The 20735-nt window shown below is 36.3% G+C and overlaps 1 protein-coding gene across 1 annotated transcript in view; it reads right to left on the minus strand.

The window, feature by feature from the left end:
* Nucleotides 1–20735, minus strand: part of GRM1 (glutamate metabotropic receptor 1) — a 349171-nt gene that overhangs the window by 81902 nt on the left and 246534 nt on the right. Inside the window, exon 4 of the mRNA XM_010983731.3 lies at nt 19086–19321. Coding sequence (XP_010982033.2) covers nt 19086–19321 — 236 coding nt within the window. The remainder of the gene's footprint in view (nt 1–19085; nt 19322–20735) is intronic.

Below are 20735 nucleotides of genomic sequence, written 5' to 3' on the forward strand. Positions count from 1 at the left end.
TTGCTGGTCACTGTTTTTCATTTTCTCATTTTGTAAACCTTCCATCAAGGCTAATAATTAGGATCAGATGTGCCTATATTTCACTCTCGGCCAATGCTTACTTCCTGATAGGAATTCTAATTAGCAGTGGAATGGCTGAAGACTGAGCAAGCCAAAGGGAGGATGAAGAAGGGAGGAAGAAGGAAAATCAGCCTGAAAGCAAGGATTTTATAATAATAATGTGTGACTTGAGGTTTTCCCATTGTATCTTTCTAGACTTGAAGGAAATAAACACGGGGGGGGGGGCAAGAGAGAAAAACAGAAAGAGAAGAATATGGGAGATTTTTCTTGCTTGAGCTGGGCAAAAATATGATGAGTAATAAAACATGGATGTAGGAATCAGCACCGCAGGATTGAGGGTTTTGTCTCTAGGTTCTTTAAGCAGTTGTAGCCAAATCAACCACTGTTTGCAGGCATCTGAGGAGGAGTTTAACTCTTTCCTGGGAGCAGCACATTCTGAATGACAGGAATGATCCCTTATCAGGCAACCAGTCTCTCCCACTAGCTGAATCCCACCAAAAGATGACAGATGATTCATCATCTATGCCTGCCCACATTACTACCAGGGTATTTAATAAAATTTATGTTTAATTTCTTTCCTCACCATTGTCCTAAAGAATCAAAACAGAGATGAGGGAAAAGACTTGTTACTTAGATTAGGAGAGAATCCAAAAAAAAAAAAAAAACCAACTAGTAAACACATATTTGAGATACATCGATGTTGTTCAAATTCCAGCAGCTACTCCTCAGAGAAGTTATATTGTAGGCATAATAGATATTAATGGCCTCCAAGATAATGTAACTGAAATTGTAAAAGTATCTTTTATGAAGACAATATGCTTTGAAAGTGGGTAAGGAGTAATAGCTTTTAACTTGTTGTGGTAGGCAGAAGCACCCTTACAGATGTCCAAATCTTTAGAAGCTATGAATGTTATATTACATGGCAAAGGTATTTTGTCGTTAAGGTTGAGCACCTTAAAATTAGGGGGATTATTCTGGATTAACCAGGCAGCTCCATTCTAAAATACAAGAGCCTTAAAAACAGAGAACATTGGCTGGCTGGGGTCAGGAACGTGGGGACAAGACAAATAGGAGCGATTTGAAGCACGAGAGGGATCTGACCCATCCTTGCTGGAGCAGTCATATGGAAAGCACGAAAAAGTATATGGGAGACCTGCAGGAATACCTGCTGTCTGACAGGCAGCAGTGAAACAAGGACAAGCTGCAAAGAACAGAATTCAGCCAACAACTTAAATGAGCTTAGGAAGGATTCATCCCCAGAGTCTTATGAGGCACTACACGACTCAACTGGACCAGTAATACTGAGACTTGTGACCTCCACAACTGTGAGATAATAACTGGGTGTTCTTTTAAGCTGCTAACTTTGTGATCATTTATTAGGGCAGCAGGAGAAAATGAATACAGCTCTCACTGGCTGAGACACATGGTGCATTAGCCTCCAGCCAACTACAGAAAGTAGATAATGAGGGACCCCTAGGAGAGCACAACTAGCTTTTATATTTCATGAAATCTACCACCACAATAAGTACTGGTCTAGGGTAGTGGTCTAAGGGTACTTCCCTCAGAATATCTAAGAAATAAAGAAATGCTCATTTCCCTGAAATGATAACTGGACAGTGTGCTATTGCCATTCTAGTTCTATGATTTTTTTTTCTGACTTCCAAGCTGTTGAACACTCTGAAAGCCCATTTTTCTATCAACCAGCTGACTTGAAGGCCATCCGTCAATGGCAATTGTTGGCCCAGACTGTATTTTTTTACTGTCACTTACACAAGATCAAAGTCATCTTCAAAAATAAACATGTTTGAGGTTAGAAAGCTTTCTTCTGAAAGAAAACAGAACAAAACTGACATCTATTTGTACACTGCTTATCTTCCTCCAAGCCTTATGAAGAGGATATTGAGACTCTCATTCTGGAGTAAAAGAAATTAAAGTTGCTCCCAGCCCCATAACTAACAAGCAACGTGTTAAGAGATCGAGATTCATTTTGTCTGCCTCCTAAGCACAGGGGTCTTAAAAGGACTTATCCAGATAATAATTAATTATATCCCTTGCTTATGAAAGGCTTCTGAATTTGAATTCAGATTTGCAACTATATAGATATACATACACAATAGTGAAATAGTCTCTGTTCTTTGGTTTGTACAATACCTTTTCCAATTGTTTCCTCTTCACTATTTTACCCTAGCTAGAAAAAAAAAAAAAAAAAAACAAGCATAAAAACACAATAGTATCTTATTCTACAGAGATTGATTCTTCCTCTCCTAGTGCCTTTCTCTTCAAGCGGGGGCAAACCCTTATAGCCCTGGCTAGGGTGGGACATGGTTCTAAGTGGGTTCCAAGTTAAGATGAATACATTCCACCAAAATTCCAGGGCAGCTGATGGAACACTCCCGACAGTTCCTTGAAACCCTTTCCTGCTGGTACCTAAATTCTGCCACAGTGTTGGCCCCCATCACTTCTTCTTCTGGGATTCCCCCTTGAGATGCATGGCTGCAGGGCCCCCTGAACTGTGTCTTCCTGCCTGAATCTAAACCTCACAATCAGCACATTTTTGATAGCCTGGGCTTTCCTATCCTGTCAGTTTCTGCATCTCATAATTAAGCACTGCATTATTTCAGCCTATCTTGCTGTTATAGATGCTACATCATCTTAGTTAATTGTATCATGTGAATATGTCCCATCACCTCATAAGACTACAAATTTCTGTGAGCACAGACATCATGCTATTAATCTTGTGCACTCCACAGCATATCATTACACACTGACACAGCATTTGGGACATAACAGTATAGAGTAAACAGCTCGTAGGTTCATTTTATTTTACCTAAAGTAGTTGATTTTTCCTGTCCTTGTTACAGAATATATGTATTATGCCCTTTTTATTCCTATATAAACATCAAGGAACTTTAAATAAAGCATCACTGTAAAATACATGTAACTGGTAGAGTGGGGATAGCATCAGGCTGACAATGCAGGGTTTAGATGTGGGGAAGAGAAAGGAAACAGAGAAAAGAAGAAGAAAAAAGATTTTTTTTAATCTAAGATAAAATTGAAAACTTAAATTACAATATTGGATCAACAATATCACTACAACATTTAGGAATTACGGTTATGTGTAAGACAAAAGTTTATAATGTAAAAACGAAAGGACCAGAGAAAAACAAATTTGAAAAGGTCATGGGAATATGCGAAAATTTCCCATAGATTTCTGTTGTTATTTTAACATTGCTTTCTCAGTAAAAACTTTAAAAGTACATGAATTCTGATGGAGGCAGTAAAAATATCAGTAGTTGCCAGGGCCTAGGGGGTGAGGAAGAGGGGTGAAGGAGGAGCACAGAGGACTTTGAGGGTAATGAAAATACTCTGAGTGACACTATCATGGTGGACACATGTCATTATACATCTGTCCAAACCCGTATAATGAACAACACCAGAACTGAGCCCTAATGTAAACTATGGGCTCTGGGTGGTAATGATGGGTCGATGTAAGTTCGTCAGTTGTAACATATGTACCACTCTGATGAGGGGTGCTGATGGTACAGGAGGCCATGCATGTGTGGGGGCAAAGAGTATATGGGAAATCTCTGTGCTTTTCTCTCAATTTTGCTGTGAACCTAAAACTGCTTGTAAAAAAAGTCCATTTTTTTTCAAAAAAAGATCATAAAAATAAAACAAAAAAGTACATAAAATAGATAAAATTAAAATTAAAACTAAAAAGTACATCTATTCTCTCTGAAAGTTTCTCTTTCTTGAGTTATTTTCCAAGCTTAAAAAATGATTGTGTCTAAAACAACTGACAAAAATCATTTTCACAGAAAAAATGAAGACCAATGTAACATCAATCTTCAATATTTTTCCTCTCAACCAGCAGTTTTGGAGGGAGACACAGTGTTCATCAGGTTACCTGGTCATGACCACACAGTCATCCCTTCTGCCATTCAAGAAACTTCCTGCTATGCAGTTTGGTAAATTGTGTTCATAGTTTACATAGTTTTGCACTGTCTTTTTTCCCCCTGAAGCTAATAAAAAGCCCATTTGACACTGGCATGTTAAGCCAGTAAGGAAGAAATCTTAGAAAATTTGAGGAATATAACATTGTCTAAGGTAAATATTTTATCAAATGAGCTTGCATATTTAGGTAAAAAGATAGGAAAATTAAATGTACAGAGATGAAAATAGAACGGATTCCCATTTCCAATTCTTAAAAGTTAAAACTGAGGTCTCTATGCTACAAAGGACAAATGAAAATTCAGCTTCATGATAAAGAGCAAATCAAAACTCATTTTTATTTTAATAAAGCCTCTGAAGGAATTAATTTTGCACCCATAAATTTTTCAGATGAACAAAATTGCTAAGAGAGGAGAGATAAAGACTGGGTTTTCATTAGAAGTCGGTTAGACTTAAGGTTTCTAAAATTAAGTCTAGAAGGTGAGGCCTCTCTAAAAAAGAATTGTAGGCACGGCTATTGGCACACATTGTGATGTGATAATCTAGTTTTTTTTTTTTTAAACCTACACTTTTTGAAAGAGTTTTACTAATAAAAAACTAAATCTATCAGGATAAATTAAAAGACCACTGAAGATTTAAAGTGGTCCTTGTGCCCCAATATTTTAGGACCAGGAGGCAGATTGAAAAAGTTGCTTGGCCCCCAAAGAAGACAGTGCCGAATGCTTCATCAGAAGAGGCCAGAAAGGATGATGGAAAAGGAAGGACCTCACTGAGACTGGATGCAAAGGCCATGGAGAACACCACATGAGGAGCTTCTCCCAGGGAGCACATCAGAGCCCACTCAGAGAACACTTCCCAATACCAGTAAAGGGCATTTGAGATATCTTCCTAATGGGGATTTTTAGAATTTCTATGGACCAATCACTAGGACTTTGCCCTTTCCAAAAGGATTACTTTTGTAATTATTTCACTGCCCCCCTCATTATGCTTTGGGTGCAGAGGGATGTCTAACTTGTCTCTTTCACACTTGGGACCAGAAAGAAGAGGAGCCATGTTCTGCCTGATCCTAAATTTTGAGCCTGATCATTGGGTGACCCGCTGTGTGATCTCTGTTGGGAGAGTACATGAATATATTCTGCATGAAGAAATTAGATTTATCTAAATGATTTCAACCAGAAGGACAGATTAGATTTATTTAAATTATTTCAGCCAGAACAACAGATCTGTGGTTCACAAAATATTTGCTGTTGTTCACAAAATATTTGCTGCTTTTTCCTGGGAGAGTATGATACTTCTCCACTCACTGACATCAGGTCAGGCCTATGTGACTCTCTTTGGGCAATAAACTATTACTAAAATTAGTGAATGTCACTGCTGAGTAGCAACTCTGTGAGCCAACAAATGATTTGCCACACCCTTTTTTTCCTCTGGAATAATGGACAGTGTTCCGGACAATCTTCACTGTCGGCTTGGTTGTGGAGTAAAGATGACCTGGAGAAAAGGCACAGAAAATCTGCAGTGGAAATGGGACATGGGAGAGATTCAGGTCTGTACTTTGAAGGTATTGGAATTTGGGGGTCATTAGTTATTGCAGCATAACCTAGTCAGTCCTAATTCAAATTTCTGTTTCCACTTTGTATTTATTTATTTCTAATTTATCCTCATGGAAAAATGTGGACTGCTAAAAAGGGGCACTCCAAAAAATCTTGAAGGGAAGTTTACTTTGCTTAACTAAGAAATTATGGATCTTCTCACACTTACTAAGAGCCAAATTTATTAGGATTCTTATGGTCAGATCTTTGAACTAATGATTATATAAATTGGAAATCCAAATTTAGTATGGAATGCAGAAAAACGCAATAGACAGAAACAAGGGCACTAAACCCAAATCAGCTTGATTAAATTGACAGTCTTTGGCAGGATTTGTGTTGTTATTGCCTGTAGTTTTGGAAGATGACCATGAAGAAACAAATATAACTTTACATTATCAAGCAAGCCCTGAGAGAGTTTAGAATTTGAAACCTAGGACTTGAAGTTTGAGACAGTGCTGTCATCTGGGTACAAGGGCAAGATACTGGGGTGTATAGGGGTGAGCATGGTCAGCACCTGTTAAGCTCAAGATCTCAGTGTTTATGCCTCTCTAGGACTTTGCAGAATGAAATAATCTGTACATTTTCTTTAAACCAACTCAGATTCACTCAGTAATTAATACACAGATAATTGAGAAACAAACTATGATTCCCCAAGGGGCCAAGGCTCTAGCTCTTATAGACAGCCAGGCTCATGGAGAATATCTGACATCTTAGTGTATGTCTGTGGGAGAAAGATGGAAAACTATTTATATAGAGTGAATTGACGGATGAGGAACAAAGAGTATTTGTAAGGACATTTCTCTAGTTGCAGCTTTACAGGAAGTTGAATTATCCAAGAAATTAGTTCTTTGTTTCTCTGTGGTAAGAGCATAATGATTATGATGTTCTCAATTTATAAAAGAACAACCCTACCAATGGAAAACCAAGAAACAGGGATTCAAAAAGTGTAAACGGAAGGTCCCCATGCATTCATATACTATTCTGGTCAGCCAGAGGCACATGTCCTCAACTGCCTGGATGCTTTACCATAGTGAAATTTGTTTTTAAAATCTGCTCCTAAAGAGTTATAACCTGCTTTTTTGGCAGCTGTTAATAGGGCTGTTGTAAAGGAAAGAGCTAAGGAGGTAGCTAGTAGTAAAGACTTAGAGAGGTTAATCCCTTGCTCTGTCTAGGCATCTGCTGATGTCGGCAGAATAATGGGCGCTCAAAGACACATCCTAAAGTCTGGAACCTATGGATAAGTCAGGTTACATGACAAAAAAGGACTTTGCAGAGATGACTGATCTTCCCTTGAAATGGGAAGATTTATCCTTGAATATCTGGTGAGGCTAATTTAACTACAAGTCCTTAAAAGTGGAGAAACTTCTCTGGCTAGAAAGAGATGTGACTATGGAAAAAGAGCCAGAGAGAGGCAACATTGCTCGTTTAGTATAGGAAGGAAGAAACCACAACCAGAAATGTGGATGACATCTAGAGGTTAGAAAAAGCAAGGAAACAGATTCTTGCCTAAAGTCTTCATAAAGGAATGCAGCTCTGTTGACACTTTGATTTAGTCCAATGAGACCCCTGTCAGTGTTCTAGCCTACAAAACTGTATAATAATAAATTTATGTTGTTTTAAGTCAGTGAGTTTATGGTAATTTGTTATGGCAGTAATAGAAAATTAATACATTTACCAATTGCCCAGTCTAGACATAGAGAAATATAGTGTTTAGTCATGACTTATTGGTTTTGAAATGCCAATGTTTCAAACAAGCATACTAGTAAATAAATATAACAAACAGAGATTGATTCAGCATTATAAATTAGTAAATTCTCATTAGCTACCACAGCTGCCACAGCCAGGGCCAAAATCTTGGCAAGCTCTCAGCTTGGACAGTGATATATGGTACCAAATTTTGAAAGTTAAAGAAAAATAGAATGAGAGAGAGAACTAAAGGGCTCATAAATTTTAAATATGAGTTTCTTCCTGTCCTTAATATAAATATTTGGCCTCACCCCAGAGATTCTGATTTAACTGGAATAGCATGGGATCCAGATTTGTACAGCAGTGTACTTTTTAAAAAGCTTTCCTGGAGATTCTAATAAACCAAAATGACCATAAATAACAAATGTTGGCAAGGGTGTGGAGAAAAGGTAATCCTTGTACACTGCTAGTGGAAGTGTAAATTGGTGTAGCCACTGTGGAAAACAACATGGAGGTTCCTCAAAAAACTAAAAATAAAACTACCATATGATCCAGGAATTCTACTTTTGGGTACATATCCAAAGAAAATGCAAACACTAATTTGAAAAGATACATGCACCCCAATGTTTATAGCAGCTTTATTTACAATAGCCAACATATGGAAACAATGTAAGTGTTCATCAACAGATGAACAAATAAAAAAAATGGTATATATTTACAATAGAATACTACTCAGACATAAAGAAGAATTAGATTTTGCCACCTGCAACATGGATGGACTTGGAGGGTATTATGCTTAGTGAAAAAAATCAAAGATAAATATTGTATGATGTCACTTATATGTGGAATATAAAATATAAAATAAACTAGTGAGCATAACCAAAAAGAAACAACCACAGATGTAAAGAGCAAATTAGTGCTTACAATGGGGAGAGGGAAGGAAGGAGGAGCAAGATAAGGATGGGGGATTAAGAGGGATCAACTGTGTATAAAATAAATACATAAATATAATGTATAAAATAAATAAGCTACCAGGATATATTGTACACCAGAGAGAATATAGCCAATATTTTATATTAACTATAAATAGAATATAACCTTAAAAATTGTGAATCACTGTCTGTACACCTGAAACTAATATAATGTTGTACATCAACTATAACTCAACAACAACAAAAAAGGACTACTGCTCTAAAGGACAAGATTCTTACTCATACCATACTAGGGTTTGGTTATTAATTTATCCAAATGTATTAGAGTATTACATCCAGATCCACATGAGGCAAGTCCCCACAGATTCAATTCACTGACACTTCTAATAAATTCTAAATACTTGTCCCCATGTAGTACCAGTGGATTCCCAACAAACTTCTATAATGATTTGTGTCATAACTATGTTGTTTACCAGCCAGTAACACTCAAGAGAAAGGTCAATTAGTAAATAAATATAACGGCCACATAGAATTATGACATGCCATTGACATAGGTCCAAGTGATTATGGACTTGGGTTTGACACTCCTTCATATAGCTCTTTGGTGTGAGATTTGGCAAGCCTCTCCCACATATAAAGTGTAAATGCTCCAAGGATACTAGTGTGTCCTAGAGACACAGGTGCTAAAGTGTAACTGGTGGGCTGATTACATAAGGTATAGTATCAGGGCATGCCCACTCCTCAGAGCACAAATGTAAATTATAACTTGTGGCATGAGCAGACACTAGGGAGTTTACAACTAGGGAACATATTCAGGAAGTTGTTCAGAGATACATGGTGACCCTGTTTCCATAGTAACAAAAAGGATATTTCCAACACTAGGTTCACAGTATGGATATAAGATATTCCCTTCATCTTAACCATCACCTCCAAATAGCAGAAGTGAGAGAATGATGGAAAATTTTCAGTGTTTATCTCCTCAGTGTTTGATATCTTTATGATTCTGTTTTTCCCAATCATATATGTATCTCCATAATGAATAGGACCAAGGAGGAAGTAAAAAGTTAAACATACATCTACCACAGTATCCAGACTTTCTACTCTCAGGACTTGATCCAAAAGAAATGAGAGCATATGTTCAAATAATGACTTGAACATGGATCTTAATAGCAGCTTGATTTGTAATATCAAAAACCATAAACAACTCAATTGCCCACTGCCAGGTGAATGGATAAACAAACTGTGATATATCCATATAATGGAACACTACTCAGCAATTAAAAGGAATGAACTGTTGATACCTGCAATACAAAGATGAATCTCAAAATAATTGTACTGAGTGAAAGAAGGCAGACAGAAAATAGGTCACAATGTATAATTTCATTCATATTAAAGTGTAAAAATTACAAATTAACTATAGTGACAGAAAACCAATAAGTGGCTGGGGTGGGTAGTGGTGCAGTATATACAAATATCAAACCGTTATGGTGTATACCTGAAACTAACATAATGTTCTGTGAATTATAAAAAAGTAAATTAATTAGTTAATTAGTTAATATGAACAGAAACATGTGGCTACCACATTTGACAATGCAGGTCGAAAGTATTAATAAGAAAAAGGCAGGAAACAAAGTTAATATATATATATATATATATATGTTGCCTTTCTATGTACTAACAACAAAGTATCAGAAAGAGAAATTAAAGAAACAATCCCAATTACCATCACATCAAAAATAATAAAATACCTAGTAATAAACCTACCTAAGGAAGCAAAAGACTATACTTCAAAAACTATATGGCACTGATGAAATAAATTGAAGATGACATGAACAGATAGAAAGATACACTGTGTTCTTGTATTGAAAGAATCAATATTGTTAAAATGGCCATACTACCCCAGGCAATATACAGATTCAGTGCAATCCCTATCAAAATGCCAATGGAATTTTTCACAGAAATAGAACAAATAATTTTAAAAATTTTTATGAAAACACAAAGTATCCCAAATAGTCAAAACAACTTTGAGAAAAAAGAACAGAATTGGAGGAATCATGCTCCCAGACTTCAGACTGTACTACAAAACTACGGTAATCAAAACAGTATGGTACTGGCATAGCAACAGACACATAGATCAATGGAACAGGATAGAAACCTAGAAATAAACCTATGCACATATGGCCAATTAATTTATGACAAAGGAAGTAAGAATATACAAAGGAGAAAAGATAGTCTCTTCGATAAGTGGTGCTGGGAAAACTGGACAGCTGCACATAAAAGCATGAAATTAGAACATACTCTAACACCATACACAAAAATAAACTCAAAATGAATTAAAGACCTAAATGTAAGACCAGACCCTTAGAGGAAAACATAGGCAGGACATATCTTTGACATAAATCACAACAATGTTTTGGATCTGCCTCCTAAAACAGATAAAATAAAAGCAAAAATAAACAAATGGGACCTAATTAAACTTAAAAGTTTTTCACAGCAAAGGAAACCACTGACAAAATGAAAAGACAACCTACTGAATGGGAGAAAATATTTGCAAATTATATGGCTGATAAGGGACTAATATCCAACACATATGAACAGTTCATACAACTCAACACCCAAAAAACAAACAACCCAATTAAAAAAATGGGCAGAAGAACTGAATAGATATTTTTCCAAAGAGGAAGTGTAGACAGCCAACACACACATGAAAAGATGGTCAGCATCACTAATCACCAGGGAAATATAAATCAAAATCACAATGAGATCTCATCTCATATTGTCAGGATGACTATCATCTAAAAGAACACAAATAACAAATGTTGGCGAGGATGTGGAGAAAAGGGAAACTTCATACACTGTTGGTGGGAATGCAAATTGGTGCAGCCACTGTCCAAGACAGTATGGAAGTTTCTCAAAAAACTAAATTGAATTACCATATGACCCAGTAATTCTACTCTTGGGTATATATCCAAGAAAAGTGAAGATACTAATTTGAAAAGATAACACATGCACCCAAATAATCATAGCAGTATTATTTACAATTGCCAAAATACAGAAATAATCTAAGTGTCCATCAACAGATAAATGGATAAAGAATATGTGATATATATGCGTACACACACACACACACACACACACACGCACAAGGGAATACTATTCAGTCACAAAAAGGACAGAATTTTGCATTTGCAGCAACATGGATGGACTTGGAGGGCATCATGCTAAGAGAAATAAGACAAAGACAAATACTGTTTGGTATCTGTAGGATATTATATGTGGAATCTAAAAATGACAGACTAGTGAATATAACCAAAAAAAAAAAAAAGCATATTCAGATATAGAGAAAAACTAGTGGTTACCAAGAGGGAGGGACAATATAAGGGTTGAGGAGTGGGAGCTACAAACTATTGGGTGTAAGACAGGCTCAAGGATGTATTGTAAAACACCTGGAATATAGCCAATATTTTGTGATAACTGTAAATGGAAAATAACCTTTAAAAACTGTATAAAATTTTTAAAAATTAAATAAAAAATATAAAAAGGCAGACTCATCAACTATACTTCAATATAAAAAGAAAAGAAATAGTCAGACCAAAACTATGGTTATATAGTACAATATTATTTTCAGAACTTCATCTATGAGTGATAATGAGATTTGTCTGAGAAATTATAATGTCCAGATGGGACACAAGTTCAGTTCATTATTATTCTTCCAACCAAAAGATTTAAACACACCTGCTACTAATTGAATGTTTCTCAAAATTCTTATGTTTAAACCCTAATCTCCAATGTGATGGTATTTGGAGATAGGGCTTTGTGGAGGTAATTGGGTCTTGAATTCTTGAGTGTGGAGTCCTCATGATGTGATTAGTGCCCCTGTAAGAAAAGAGCTTGTTTCCTCTCTCTACCCTGTGAGGAAACCAAGAAAAGAGCCCTCACCAAGATCTAATTGCCTTGGCATCCTGATCTCAGAATTTCTAGCTTCCAGAAATATGAAAAATAATTTCTGTTGTTTAAGCCACTCACAGTCTATGGTAATTTTCTAAAGCAGCTCAAACAGACTAAAAATATCTAAGGCCTTTGAAACGTAGCTCCATAAGGCAACTTTTACCAGCATTGTCTGAGAACCTATGACTCCTGTTTTAAGGGTGTTTGTTTGACTCAGCTGTAACTGCGCTCCATTCATCAGCATTTTCTGTATGCATATCAGAATTACTAAGTGGAAGAGTTTTACTGCCCTGGATCAGGGGACTTTGAAATCTTCATTACAGGATCTATAAAAATGTTTGGCTTTGTTCCATGAAATGCAGGATGCAATACTGTACCATTCTTCTTACAGCAGGGAAAGACTGAGAATTCTAGCATTGGGTTAAGGAATTATGTTTCTCTGTTTAATTAAACCAACTATTGCTCTATGAGAGGATCACGGAATATCAGGCTATGGAGACCTTTTATCTGTTATCTATTGGCACAATAATGCTGCATAACAAACTATCCTGAGGCTCAGGGGCTTAAAACAACAGTATTTATTTAGTTCGTAAATCTGGGGGTCAACTGGGGCATTCTGCTGCTCTGGGCTGGACCACGACTCATCTCAGCTGGGTTTGTTCATGTATTAACAGTAAGCTAGTGGACTGGCTGGGAACTGGCTTATTCAGGATGACCTCAACAGAGAGGTTATCCTATTTCGGCTCCATGTCATCTCTCATCTTCTAGAAGGCTAACTCAGGCTTTTACACACGGCTGAGGGAGGACTCGAAGAAAGAGAGTGGGAGCAGGTCAAGCCGCTTGAGACCTAGACTTGGAATTAATAAGCTATAAGGGCAATCCAGATTCATGAGGTCAGGAACAAAACTCTATCTCTTAATCGAAGGAGCTACAAAGTCAGATTTTTAAAGAGCATGGATACAGAAAAGTGTGAAGAATTGTAAAGTCTTCCACAAACTCCACTTAAGACTACTGACTTCTTGTTTAAAGGACAATGATATTCTTCAGGAATGAATATTGGTGTTTAGGCCAAACTTACAAAGGCAAAGAGAAGTTATTGCCCTGAGACCTAATGGGCTGAAGTACATTGGAACCCATTTCAGTCTACAGATCATCTTAATCTAGATCAAACTGCAATGGGCCAATTGTATACAGCCTTCCATAATAACTTAATTCAAAACAGAAATTCCATAAAGTTTATAACCTGATGACCTGATGAGGCAAATATATTATAAAAATTAGTACCAATCTAAAAATTGTGATTGGTAGTCTCCACACTACTGGGACGAGTATCCATATGATTGGAAGTCTTGAAATCTCATCCCATCAGACCTGCTGTCCTTATCTTACTGGTCCTCAGCTGTTGGTAAGCATTACAAATGCCATCAAAATTCTTTCATTATGTCTTGGGTAATAACCAAGTACAAGGATATACTAACTTTAAAAAGCATTGTGACCATCTGTTCCCAATTGGTACAAAGAATAAGGGGAAAAAGTAAAACTATGGCTATAAATACACTAGATTATGAAAAAGGTTGGTGGGGACATAGTGAACCCAGTAAACCCATACAGTTAATACACTGAGAGCCACAGCAAATCTTAAAACTGCCATCTTTCAGATGAGGGAGGATGGTAATATTTGTTTTCAAGGGACCCCAAAACTGCTATGTTCTTAGACCAATAATTACATATTTAGTAATCTACAGTGAGGGAACAATCCAAAAATAGTAACAATAACAACCATGAAAACTCTGTACCATATTCAGTGGGTTTTTTTTTAATAAGAAGGAAAATTAGAAGCAACTAAATATTCAATAGTATAAGAATGGCTAAATAATTATAGTATATTCATTGAATAGAATATTATGGAACTATTAAAATGGTAGTTACAAAGGCCATGCAGCAACATTAAAAAAGTAAAGTATAATCCTAAGTGAAATTAAGATACAGAATTATATGTACACTATGATTATAATTATGCAAAACAACATGAAAAAGTACATAGAATTTCATGCAGTGATGGTGGGAGTTGTCTTTTGGAACTCCTTATTTTCAAAAGCCTTAGAAATATTCATATCTTTTGATTGAGTAATTCAACTCCTGGAAATGTATCTTAAGAAAACTATCTGAGTGCAAAAAAAAATTAGGAAGAGGAATTTGTATTGCAACACTGAAGCTTTTTTTTTCAATTTATGAAGAATTGAAAATGAAATGGTTAAATAAATTATAGCTTGTTTGCAGAACATTATATAGTCATTAGGAATGAAATAATTTAATGACAGAGAATTTCATAAATTTAAAAGAAAAGGCTGTATTCATTTTAATAAGCAATATATAGAATTATATTAACTTCATAATTTAAAACTATAAAAAGATAAAAATATACTAAAAATTTAATGAGAGTTTTTAGTAGAAATAAATTAAAAATTTAACAATAATTAACAGTAATTATATAAAAGCAAATTCTTAATCCTCTTCATCTTTCTTATGCTTTTCTATTTTTTTCAATTTGCATATGATAAGCATAGTAGTATGTACTGCTTTGGCCAACAGAAAAAAGTATAAAATCTTACATAGAAAAAATAAGTAATAAATAAAAGAAAATACCTATATTGGCACTGTGTAAGGATGATTGATTAAGGGTTGTGTGTTTATTTTTTTCCAGTTTCCATATTTGGAATGTAGTTATATTAAATTTATAATTTCAAAAACTATAATTTTTAATGAAATGACCCCTGTCATACATCATTTGTTTTATGGTAAGACATGACATTAATAATAACACTTTATATTTGTAAAAGGATTTACAGGTTGCAAAGCATTTCACTTGCATTATTTCATTCAATTCTCACACCTGTGTAAAGCAGAAATTGTTCCCATGTTACAGTTGTAGAAATTGAGACTCATGGGTTAAGTGAAGTCTTCCAAGTCATGCGGCAGATGCCTCACTGAACCAGTGCTGGACCCAATGGCTGAGCTTCCAAATGCTCTCTCAGCTTCTATGGAATCATTTTAGCAGTTCTCATCAGGAGTGATAAAGCACTATACCACTGCCAACATGACACAAAGGCTACAAGCAACTAAGACATTTATCGAAGGAGAGTGATGTTGATTTGCTTTATTCCTACTTTTCCACTGTCCTCACAATGATTAATTTTTTAGAAGTTAGACTTGGATGTTTCAGTTCGTGCTTTTCCAACATATCTCCAATCCCTTGATATACTCAACTAATTAAGCAGTGATGTAGATTTTGCATGAAGTACTTTTTAATTAGCCACAGTGATTCCCAGATTATTCATCCTGGGATCAGGACCCTTAATATTCAGACTGATGATCTAGTGCGTGTAAACTCTTTATTTAAATAGTGACATCTGAAATTAAGCTCAATAAAGGTTTCTATGGAGACTAACTGCAATTATCAAAATTTTCCAAAACACCAAAATGACCCAATTAGAAGAGGTAAAAATAAATGACAGGAAGAGCAGCTATCAATAGTATGGAAAGGTTACTTCGACTTCTTCACATTAATTTTCATAAGTGTGTCTGCATATTCATTAGAAGACTATGGAATTCATTTGATGTTCAAGAATATCAAGTAGAGAAGAATGATACATGGAGTGAAAGTTTATGTTGTTCTGCAATAACACTGAAGTCAATTTCATACAGAGATTAAAACAGAAGAGTAAGTGTACATGAATGCATACACACGAAGGTAACATAAATAAACACTGCTAAAGATATGATTCTAGGATTTTTGCAGCAGAAAAGATTAATAACCTTTATGAATTAGTTCCAAGTAGAAAAGTTAAATAAGTCTTCTGCCTTCCTTAGAACTAAGAACAAAGGGAAATATTTGCTGAACTTGACTCCAGAATAAAATGCAAATAAAAACATGTTTATTAAATTTTGTAATCACATAAGAAGCTCTTAAAAGTAGCTTTGAGAGTCAAGCATAATATAAGAATAATTACTGAAAGGGCCAATTTTTATTTCTTGCTATGAATGCTCACCAAGTTCAGACTTTAACCTTGATATTTGCATGTACAAATGAAAATTCAAAGTGTTATTGTACATGGCTGCAGAGGTCTAGCTTTTATTCCAAAACCTCAGGTCTCCAGATGTTTTCCTGGAAATTCTTGTATAAAGACATCTAAGCATTTTTAATAAGTAGTATTCTGAATTTTCCTAATGAAACACAATGACAAAATGACATATATAGTTGTATCACTAATAGGTATCTCAAACTTAACTCATCTGAAATCCAGCTCCTGATTCTTCCCCAACCTGCTTTTCCTGGAATCTTCTCCATCTCAATCAGCGGTGACACCATCTTTTCAGTTGCTCAGACCAGAGTCATTCTTCACAATCCTGTCAGCTTTTCTTCAAAATATACTCAGAAGTCAATCACTTCTCTCCATCTTGCTTGCCACAACCATGGCCCAATCCACCACACTCTCACCTGCATTATTACAAGGATCTCCTCATTCCTCTGCTTCCTTCTGCCTTTCTCCTTTCTGTCAAAACTTTAAAACTGCAGCAAAAGTAATTCTATTCAGAAAAGGTAAGGTTGATTCTGTCTCTGCTGTGCTCAAACTTCCCCATGGCTTCCCGTCTCACTCAGAACAAAACCAAAGTTCTTACAAAGGACAGTCAAGTCCTGCATGACCTTTTCCTCTGTGTGCCTCTCTGACTTATCTCTTACTATTCTGTTTACTCACTGGCTCCATCCAGCCTGAGCTCCTTACTGTTCTCCTCTTGAGTCAGGCATGAGAGTGCCTCTTTATATTTGCTATTCCTTCTACTTGGAATGCCCTTCCCCAGTGTTTGCATGGCTCACTCTCACATCTTTAATCAAATGTCACCTTCTCAGTGAAGCTTTCTCTGGCCCTTCTCCTTAAAACTGCAGTGCCTCCATTCCATCATTCCCTACCCTACCCCTATTCTTTACTTTACCTTCTTCAGTGCTCTTATGATTAGTTAAGTGAGAATATATTTTGCTTAATTTATATTTGTTTATTATTTCCCTGCACTGAAATGTAAGGCTATTGATAACAGTTCTTTTCTTTTTAGTTTTCTGCTGTATTTCCATCTCCTAGATTAAAGCCTTGCATATAGTAGGTGCTCAATAAGTTTTGTAGAATGTTGAATAAATTAAATATATTTCATTTTAAAAATAATAGTCCTTTACTTTCAAGTAAAGGAAAACTCATTGACTACATACACTAAAAGAATATAAATTAACCGATCAATCCATTGCTAAAAAAATGACTGAGATTCCAGAGATCAACGTTGTACAGGGTTCTGTGACGGTTGCAAGAGCTCTCTATCTTCAAAGATCTTACAGTTTAAGAAACAACATGCATCAGAAAACAGAGAACAATAAAAGACAATCTATTACGAAAGTCTAAGTCCTAAAGTAGTCAAGTATTGTGAGGTAAGGCATGTATGTTCTAATTCCATTAACTATATGAAGCCCCTTCATCCTCAATATCGTTACTTTTCAAATAAGAATAATGCACTAGGTAATTTATTGGTCCTCTAGAATTCTTAACTTCTTTTAGTCTATTATTTGAGAGAAGTCAGTAGAGATACGTATGTGACAGAACTGGCTAACTATTCAGCATCTCTCTCCCCTTTTCCTAGCTCTCAGCCTCCCAAGAAGCTGTACCAAGGACATCTTAAAAACCTTGATTGATTGAAAACAGATTCACACCAAGCAAACTCTCAGTGAACTCTGCTGAACCTTAATGAGCCAGACATACGTCACTGCTGTTAAATATACTGGTATTTAAAATAATTTTCTAACACCAAAATGTGAATGTTATTAAAACTAGAAATGATTTTTATAATTAGCCATATTCTTACGCTGTCTTATAAAAACTCATTGTCTTTGGTTGTTATTTATCTATATCATGTGTATTATCTGTTTTGATCTGCCAAAGAGACCACACATTTCTCTAGTTTGACAGTCATGGATTATACACCTTTCTGTCCGTTTTGGGGGTTTGTATATAGTGTTTTATATATGCGTTGTATGAATGAATGGGTTCTAGACATTTCTCAATAAAATCTTCCCAGCCTGTAGGAAATATGTGTCATATCACTGTGCTACAATACAAATTTGGTCATGGATAGAGACTTTAATGCCTACCCACCATGCTATGTTATTAACCCAGCATGTACTTTGAATGGCACTAAGACAGACCAAAGGGAATCTATCTTTGTCACAATAGACAATACTAGGGGAAAAAAAAAAAAAAACAAACCCAACAGGGGACAGCAGTGTCTATGCAGGAATGACAACACTCATAAAGTTACCGCATTAAGAAGTCTTAACTGATAGTTCCTGGTGGCAGGGGGTGGGGGGGGCATCCTGTGGAGTTCATCAAACCCTGTGCATTCCTGTTTACAGATGAAAGTATAGAGTTTCTTGTCATCTGTGCCCACATACACCCATGTTGGCAGTGTGTCCCCAGGTGACATTATCTCATCTTCTGCTGACTTTCATATCAAAGCAAGTCATAAAGAAAACGGGATCAAACCAGTGCTGCATACTTATATCTGTGGCTAACGTCTGCTAAGCATACCTGCAATAAAATCTCTTCCCTCTAGCCTGAATACTAGATACCTGAATTCTCAGTTTGCCTTTCCTTTGCCTATATTATTGGTTCTTCTAGCTTGTTCCACCAGAGACCAAAGCATCATTCCAGAATCTAGAAACATGAGGCAATGCACACTCCCTCCTCATTCTAGCTATTTTATAAGTTAAGCTGGCAATTTAGTTTTGATATCTCCAGCCTTGGCATCTTCTATGCTCACTCAACAAGCTGGAAGAGGTGACCAAAACCTGAGTTGTGACTTTGTGAATACGAGTTACCTGTGCAGATTCTTTTAAAGTTGGGATTTTCCTGAATGTGTCCTGGTAGGCGGCACTGGAACCGATGTTGCCAGAACTCAGGGAACCAAGGATTCCTTGTGTTAGTGTCCAGCCTCAGTTTCAGGAAATAATCATCAAATGACCTGACCTCTGGAGACTGTAGCTTTATCGTGATTCCCCCGTTGGCTTCCACCTCATAACCTTCAATGACTTCATCTCTGTCTGCCCAGCCATCACTAAAAAAAAAAATGCAGGGATAGGGATGGGGAGAGAGAAAGACAAAAGTCTCACAAATAGGACTCTGAGTTATGCATAAATGAAGCAATTCAGCAAGACTGAAAGTCTATTTCAAGCCAGCACTGCTATCCGTAAATGATTTTTTTAATTTTTGTGGTGAGTTTGTTTTTCGCAGTAGTGAAAGTAATGATGAATATGATGAATAGTAACAATTACAAGAACCAACATTTATTGAGCATTTACTAGTCATCAGATTCCACACTACTCATTTTTACTGAGTCAGATGTTCAGCAACTAGTTGAAGTTCTGGTGGATCCCAGATATGGATCCAAGCAGTCTGGCTCCTAAGCCCAGTGCTCTTTATGAGACCACAGAGCCCATCAGCTGCTCTCCAAATTGGAAGAAAATAAAACCCAGGCACTCAGGGCTTCTCAGTAAGAGCTAGGCAAGTTTTCAAGGTGGCAATCAAAACCATTACACAAGCTGCATTCTATGGTGTAGAAAATTGATTTAGCTCAGAAATAAGACAACCACAGATTTTTGCTCCTGGACATTGTTCAAATCTGCAACTCTTAGAAGTGACCAGATGCTCTCAAAAAAAAAAAAAAAAAGTGCTATTTTAAAATAACAGCATTTAAAAAAAGTCTCACTCACAAAAATAAAAATAAAAATAATCCTCCTGCTCACTAAATGGAAGTTCACTGACATTTCATTCATAGGTTCAAATTTTTAAAGTTCACCTTCTAGAACATTCACATCTACCATGAGTGATGTGTCTCCAGTTTAATTCAATGGTACACATGAGCCAGGTCAGATCTCATGTAATTGGCTGTGATCCCTTCCCAAGAGGGTGTCAAAGAAAAACTGCACCAGAGTTAAACAGGCAAAGAAGACTTTATACAAGACTTTTCCAACAGGGCAGAGATACTGACCTCAGTTCTGCTGAAGCAAAGGGTGGGAGAGTTTTAAATGCGAGGATGAGCCAGTGAGAATGTCCTGGAGGACACTGAGGGGATCTTGGCAATGTGACTAATCCATCTGTGTTTGATAATTGTCACTTATCTAAATTAGGCTCCCATGTCCCATAAAAACTGGGAGATAGGGGTCTGCTATCATTCTTAATGATTACATTTCAAGGGATGGCACCCAGGTCCCTGGACAAGGAGTTTTCTCTGTTGTAAAACTAGTGAGAGGCTGAGAGAAAATTTACATTACAAAGGGTCAGAGAAAGAACTATTAGAATGCTTTTGAAAGTAAGTGCTCTAAGGGAATTCAAGGGACATAAGGTCAGGAAGAAATTTGTCTAAAGTTTAGTCAAGCTTAGGAGAACATTAAACTGTCTTCGTCAAGTGGTGGATTTCTTCCTCTACCCACAGAGTAGTGTCCTGCAGTTTCTGGAGCACAACCCTTCAG

Source organism: Camelus dromedarius, chromosome 6 (genome assembly GCF_036321535.1).
Source record: "Camelus dromedarius isolate mCamDro1 chromosome 6, mCamDro1.pat, whole genome shotgun sequence".
Classification (NCBI taxonomy): Eukaryota; Metazoa; Chordata; class Mammalia; order Artiodactyla; family Camelidae; genus Camelus; species Camelus dromedarius.